At 39.0% G+C, this 7,286-nt stretch overlaps 1 protein-coding gene across 1 annotated transcript; it reads right to left on the bottom strand.

The window, feature by feature from the left end:
* Window positions 1-545: 545 nt before the first annotated feature.
* LOC115141090 (uncharacterized) lies at window positions 546-4,038 on the bottom strand. Its single transcript, XM_029679702.2, has 7 exons — window positions 3,878-4,038; window positions 2,457-2,655; window positions 2,230-2,343; window positions 1,929-1,985; window positions 1,522-1,746; window positions 1,098-1,220; window positions 546-961 (listed from the first exon to the last, which is right to left on the bottom strand). Exons 2-7 carry the CDS (start codon window positions 2,628-2,630, stop codon window positions 896-898), a joined length of 759 nt encoding a protein of 252 aa, XP_029535562.1. The 5' UTR covers window positions 2,631-2,655; window positions 3,878-4,038; the 3' UTR covers window positions 546-895.
* Window positions 4,039-7,286: the final 3,248 nt, after the last annotated feature.

Raw genomic sequence — 7,286 nt, 5'->3', positions numbered from 1 at the left:
TAGGGAGTGGGGGGCCCACTCCAACCTTGCAGGGGTCCAGAGAAACGGCATAATCCCAGGGTATAGGACAGATACTTCAAAACCTTATGATTTATTTCTGGACGGTTTGTTTTGCCATGTACAAATGTGTTAATGTTTCTATGGGTTATAGCAGTAAAGGCCAAATTCAATGTTTCATCAAATATATATATTTTTTATATACCTACAGGGACCCTCAAATTCAAATGGCTAAATTATCAATTTTATGACCATCTTAAAACAATTCCATATATTAACTTAGTAGATATTGCGACCTATGGGCTTAGACCTTAAGACACTGTTTTCTTTATTTTGGCAGTTACCTGTATATGCCTCCAAGAAACACCATTGGTTGCTCATAGGTTATGTTTGTATGGGCATGACTGCCACCTGATGTCAATGTTTAGTAAAACTGTTTTGAAACTTGAGCTAAGAGAGTTTGTTTATTTTTTTTGAAGGGGGGAAACAGAATAAAAGATAGTAAGAAATTATCAAAATGCAGAAAAAAATTCATATACAACAGTCAATTCAGTAATTAACTTGATATAGTCCCCTTTATAACTGTCCTTTCAGTTTTGGTAAAATGACAAATACAAAAAGCATGAAGACATACAATCAGTGTCAGTTGTCAATTACACAAAGTAAAGTCACTGTAGGCGTTACGGTAAATTAAGTAAGTGAACTATATGTACTACATTCTGTATGTATAACAACAAATGTGTGGGTGTGGAGGTGGTTGTATGATGATCCATTTATGTAGAATACATTTGATTCTATTTATTTATGTATTCCATGTGGAAGCAGCACCACTCTTTAATCGTCCATGACAAATTTCCCCACGTGGTCAATAAAGTATATCAGATCAGATCAGTGTTCTTTAAGCTGCAGGGTTAGTGGTGACCTCCTCCAGCAGAGGCTTATACTGCTCCAGGTCCCGGATGTTCTGCAACATATCAGAGCAAAGTTACACATTACTTGGCAGGACACAACAAACATTACCTTGGTTGAGATTAACTGTAACTCTACTTCCATTTGTATGGCTGTTGTATTCGCTCTGTTCAAGGGTTCTTTGTTCATACCTCTTTTCCCTCCTTTCCATTCTTGTACAAAGCCTTGAGACCCAACACCGCAGAACTTATGGTGACACAAAGCTGAAGAACTGCAAGGACGATGAGCACAATGTCCAAGGCACTCATCAACATCTAATGGTAGAACAAACACATGGAGGAGGATTTGAACATATTGACAGTTGACTGGATTGTTTAGCAAGATAGTGGTGTTGGTGAACACTGGAGAATACAGAAACAGACTGGCATACCAGCTATTAGAATGTGCTTTAAACATGGTACCCACTATCTCTGTTTATGGACACACATGTTCATTGCTAAATCAAGCAGTTTGATCCATCTAATCAAATGTTCATATATTTTACTTAGAACAGACCAGGGACACCTTCCTCACATGATGAATATCATAAAAAAAACTTCATTGTAAAGCACTCACCTGTGCAATCTGCTTGGCATCTTTGCATTTCGCCAAGAGTATATCCCTCTCCGGATCACTGGGGGGTTTTGTCACCTGGCCACCATAGTAGTCATCTCGCCAGTTGTAGTGGTCATCATTGCAAATCCACCAGAAATGGTAGTTTGCCAGGTCTACAGCATACAGCACAATTCCAGTAATGGCCAGAGCAGCACCTGACAGGTTCATCAACACATTGATGCCCACCTAAAACACAATCAGGGAATATAAAACAAGTTTGACTCAACTGAGTAAGTACTAGATGTCTCAGATATTCAGTTGATGATTATAATTCAGCTGGATCAGATTGAATGATTGTTCAATGGAGGAAGGGAATGAGGCTAAGGAATGACAGGAAAGAGTTAAGGCATGTGCATCAGTGAACTCACCAAGCAGGGACTGGGGAACTTCTCAGCCAAGATACACATGATGCCAACTGCTATAAACTAAGAAGAAGGCACACATATCAAAATCAAATACGAACAACCTAAACAATCGACACATTATTTGTCCTAATAAATAAAACATTTTGACTTCAACCCTGCATTTTATTAAAAAAAGACTCCTTAAATGTGGGTCAGCAGTTACTTATATGTTTTGTTTACTGTGGTTATAACTCCAAGTGAAATCATGTGCTTGCATACTAAACATGATGACATGGTAAACAATAACAAAATAAAGTAAGCTTACCACACCACCAAGCCAATAAGGAACCCCAATCCATCGCAGTGAGCTAGAATAATCAGTGCTAACAAGGATCGCTCCCAAGCCAATGTTGAGTACTCCCACCATGATCTGTATAGTCTGTTTAAATAAGAAAATAATAATTTGAGAAAACTCTCACTTCAGTTGACAAATGCAACCCAGTGATGAAAGACATGTATGCTGTGGTGTGTGTGTTATTTTAGTTCACCCACCCCCAGAGCTGACTGGGAACTTGCTTGGAGCCTCCTCAGTCCCTGGGACACAGAGCATGCTGGGCTGTAGCACAAGGTCCCAAGTATTTGACACAGCAGGGGCCAACTGCTTCCTTCTTTAGAGTTCACTGTAAATACAGTCACCCCTCCACCTTTGGTCACAGTCACTGACATGCTGGCCACTCTTGGTTACACAGCTCTAAAACAAAAGGCAGAACAATCATCTTAATGTTAAAATAAGTGTATGCCTTATACTGTAAGTCATGATGTTAAAAGGTGCACATTCATTCCAATAACATCTGATGAAGTCTGTGTTGTATCGGGAGGATACAACTTTTTTTGAAAGGACCAACTATCCATTTCGTTTGAGGATGTATTGCATTGTACAGCACTCTGAATATGCCCTAAATAAGGGCTATCTTACTGTCACTGCTACAGTGTGTATTGGGTCATAGTGACAAACAGGTTCCATCCTATGTGGACTACATTAAAGCGAATCTACCCATTATTTTGTTGCTCTGCTTTACTAAATTGCAGTTATCTCATGCCTTATTGAAAGATGATAGGAGATAGGGCATGTCATGAAGTGTGGTGATGAGTGGGTTTAGAGCTTCTGCGACACATGAAGGAAGTGCACAACATGAAACCCCCTCTTCTGGGAAACTCACATCATCCACTTACAATGTATAGCACCCACCTGGGTGATTTGATTTAATTTCACCTTTATTTAACTAGGCAGGCTAGTTGAGAACCAGTTCTCATTTACAACTGCGACCTGGCCAAGATAAAGCACAGCAGATTGACACATACAACACAGTTACACATGGAATAAACAAACATACAGTCAATAATAACGGTAAAAAAAAAAAAACATCAATGGCAACCATTTTGAATTAAAAAGCACTCCACCCATTTTGTACCAAGTAGGCTACAGATATTTACAAATGGTGTTTATTTTTAGTTAGCAGCAGAAAGTACACATACCATATAATGTCCCAGTAAACCAGATTAAACAGTAGTGTAAAATACAGTACTACCAAGAAGTTATACATCTGTCTGTCAGTGGTGGAGTTCGTTTTGAATGTCCCGGTGCCCCGGGTGTGTAGAGATTTCACTTAAGGACCAATGGAATGGTCTAAAATGAGCAAACTCTGCCCCCCAGGCCCACCCGGCCATGCAAAACAAACTCAACCATTGGGTGTTCCCCAATCAAATCCATCCCCTGACTCACGAGAGAATGTAAACCATGACAAATATTTGCATTGATTATAACTGCTTTACGTTGCAGTGTGAATTGTTTAATATCATCTATTTTTATACTATTTTGTAATTACATTTCTTTTTGAGAGCATGAAACTACACAGATTTAAATTCACTCAAAACGTATTATTCAACATATATTTGAGAGAAAGTGAGCTCACCCGTTCCTGCAATTGAGATGGACACCTCTACAGGTCCTGTGCAATCACAGTGGCAGACTAGTCTGCTTGTTGCGCAGTTTGGTTTTCTTACAGGGAAGTAGCTTGTAGGGAGGACTCAGCCAGTCTCAGCTAGTTCCCAGCAGGCCCTCCTCCTCACTTTAAAGAGATCCTGAGAGATTAACCCTTCCCTCACTGAATCATAAACATATAATAGATTCCTGTCATACTGAAGAACCTCCCCACCACACACACACAAAGCGAGGACTCAACAGTTGTTCTTTGCCAGGTATGGTGATATCAGAGATTCATTTGTCATCAACAATAGCCTCCATCCAGCCAATCTTGTAGGATTCTGGGAGTAGGAGTCCTTTGTCATTGAAGAAGAGGTCCTTTCCTTGGCAAAAACCTCTAAAAGTAAATCATACAACAAAGGATTGACTCGTTTGTCATTGAAATATTGGTGTTAGAGGGTTATGAATGGTGTATGAACTCAGTCTAAAAAGATGTCACCTTGCACTTTCCTGAGCAGTGTATTCACTTTACCAAAGTCACCTTGTTCTGCAATTAATGTCGTACCATTTATCAAAGGTGATTAGCTAGATAGAGACTGAAATGTTGAAGAGAGCCTTTACTCAGGTACCATGCTGTTTCATACACAGATGGGAGAATATAATCAGCCAATGGAGCATGGGATTGAGGGTGGTAGTGGTGGTAAAATATTGAAAAGCCAAATAAAGACGCCATGATAAAAAAATATATTAATATCAGTCCAGACTATGGTTACTTTTTCATAAATATCTGTGTATTCCTGTGAATTACGTCATTGCACCAAAGCCATATGTCAGTACACTCCCTCTCTGGTGCTCGGGGTCCTCAGGCTGCTGAGTATAACGCACGCCTGTCATCAGACTCAATCACCTGCCTGATTACCATATATATATATATATATATATATAAAACAGACATTTCTCAGTGGTCACGTTAAAGGAGGAAAACATGCAACAACCTGCCAAAAAACATGAATAATATAATGCAAATCCAAAAATCATACTCCTGATTTCCTATATAGCCTACCTTTTCTAGATGGCTTTCCTATACCAAGACTGAAATAAAATGTTTCACCTGGCTAAAGACTGGGATACTCACATACAGCTCTGGCCTAAGGAGTTTCACACGGGTGCTGGTGTTCTGACCTCTGCAGATTGGCAACAAAATTATAGCATACTGATAAAGGATAGGTGTGCCCTCGTAGTGTTTACATACTGTTTTGAGAAATATAAGCAAACTGTTTTTAAATAAAGTCAAATGGTACATTCTCAGCTTTGATCTGCGGTCACCAATGTGAGACGAGCCTCGTTAAGAACGTCGATAGCTAGGTTTCCAGCAAATTGGCAACAGATTTCCATATGAATATTCTCAAATACACAAAGAAAGATATGCACATTTTCCCACCAGTTGTGTTTCCACCAAACAGGCTTGTTGTGGATAAAAGTCCATGCGTGAGGATGTAGTGCACACAAAATGTACTTCTTCGCTTAAAGCTGCAATATGTAACTTGTTACTGTCATTCCCATTGAAAGCAAGTCTACGATGTTTTACATGTTAGTTATTTCGCAAAGACTTGTGGGGAGTGCATTCTTTTTCCTACTAAGAAGCGGTAGAACAGTTTTATGTGGGCTATGGCTCCCGGTTTTAAGGTTCATTTTTGCGTCTTTTACCTTCGGTTTTGTAGGCTACTCCAGCTTCAAACAGATGAAAATTCTATATTTTTGATTATGGAAAAAATATATATTTCACAGCAGTTTAGGTCACGTGTCAAACTCATTCCACGGAGAGCCGGGCTTTCGCTCCACCCTTGTACTTGATTGACTAATTAAGGTTAGTAATTAGAATTGAAACTCCCTTGACCTGGTTGTCTAGGTCTTAATTGAAAGGAAAAAACAAATACCCGCAGACTCTCTGCCCTCCATGGAATGAGTTTGACACCTCCGGTTTAGATAGTATGCCTACAATGATTATCTACACCAGGGGATCCCAACCCTTTTCACCCGGGACCCCCTTCCCCCTGCGCGCGCGCCACATCAAAATGTGCTTTCATATGATAATTATTATATCAAATCAATATTTGCGCATAAAGGCGTTTCCACCGCCATTTCTCGCATAATTTATTTTACCGTCACAAAAAGATCCCACCATGTCCAATGAACAAATTATCTGTTGGCGTTTATAAAATTGAAGCCTACCGAAACTTCCTGTTTCCATCACAACTTTCATTAATATATATTACAAAAAAAGATATGACTTTAGGTAAAATGCATTAGGGTCATGCAGTGCTTTGATTGAGTTATTAGGCCTAATAGGCTGTTATTCACATTCTAAACCTAATTCTCATGTCATTAAAGAATTAAATTAATGCCTGTGGGATTTTATGCTCATTGCCGCACGAAAAAACTCCAATAATTTAAAGGGCCAATTTGCAGTTAAAACAATAACAAAGTAGACACCCCAACTCTGTAATGGTATGGTAAAAAAGTTGAGGGATGGGCCAGGCGAAATATAACCACTCTCACACTCATAAACATGATGGTGCAAGGACTGACCATCCATGAGTTAACATTTTCTTTTCAACCAAGTTTTTAGGATGCAGTGTTTGTTTGCATTGTTTACAAACATTGTTTTATATTTTGGGTTTTGATAGGGTGTGACAGTTAAACTAAGATCATGAGGCATAAATTATATTATTCAAGAATCAATTTATATAATTCATTCTTTAGTCCAAAAATGCATGTAGCAACTACAGATTGCCCCTTTAAATATAATATTTAAAGTATTTACCCACTTTTTTTCTCAGCATTACAATTTTAGATTTGACAGTGTTGGACCAATGATTTACATCTGTGTTTATATACATCATTGAGTAGCACACATACGTTTAAGTGAAATGCAATGACACCCCCACACCACTAGACTTCAACGTTGCAAAAACCTCAGGTAATACTGCTTTCATCTCAGCTTGAGAATCTTGTTAGCTAGTTTTGTGATGTAGTAAAGATTGTTTATTATATTGACAAGATAGTAAAGTGACCGCTATAACAATGGAAGTACATGTTCTCAAAGATGGAAGGCGGGCGATGTGAGAGCAGGTGGGAACATTCTAGCCAATGAATGGCCCGAACGAGTGTGTACAACAGGCCATAGAGATAGATAAGAGGACTCATCTTTGTATGTGCGATTATAGTGTCTGTGACAGCACCTTTGAGGCTATCTACATTTTAAAGTAGTAAATTATCTTCTTCATCAGCTAACTGCTCCCAACTCATAGGAATCCCCACCTAGTTGACCGCTTTAATGGTAGAAGTCCTCAATATGGCAATGTCCGTGCTTGAACGTATATATGATGAGTCCTCTA

The sequence above is a fragment of the Oncorhynchus nerka genome, linkage group LG14, assembly GCF_034236695.1.
Source record: "Oncorhynchus nerka isolate Pitt River linkage group LG14, Oner_Uvic_2.0, whole genome shotgun sequence".
In the NCBI taxonomy this organism is placed as follows: Eukaryota; Metazoa; Chordata; class Actinopteri; order Salmoniformes; family Salmonidae; genus Oncorhynchus; species Oncorhynchus nerka.
Note: the sequence above shows the minus strand (reverse complement) of the source record. Positions and strands in the feature narration are given on the sequence as shown.

Excerpts from the sequence above, each read along its gene's own strand:
- LOC115141090 (XM_029679702.2), bottom strand. The coding sequence starts at position 2,630 with ATGTCAGTGACTGTGACCAAAGGTGGAGGGGTGACTGTATTTACAGTG. Across the intron at positions 2,344-2,456 it reads GTTCCCAGTCAGCTCTGGGG|ACTATACAGATCATGGTGGG; the intron begins GTGGGTGAACTA and ends TTATTTAAACAG. Across the intron at positions 1,986-2,229 it reads CTTATTGGCTTGGTGGTGTG|TTTATAGCAGTTGGCATCAT; the intron begins GTAAGCTTACTT and ends CCTTCTTCTTAG.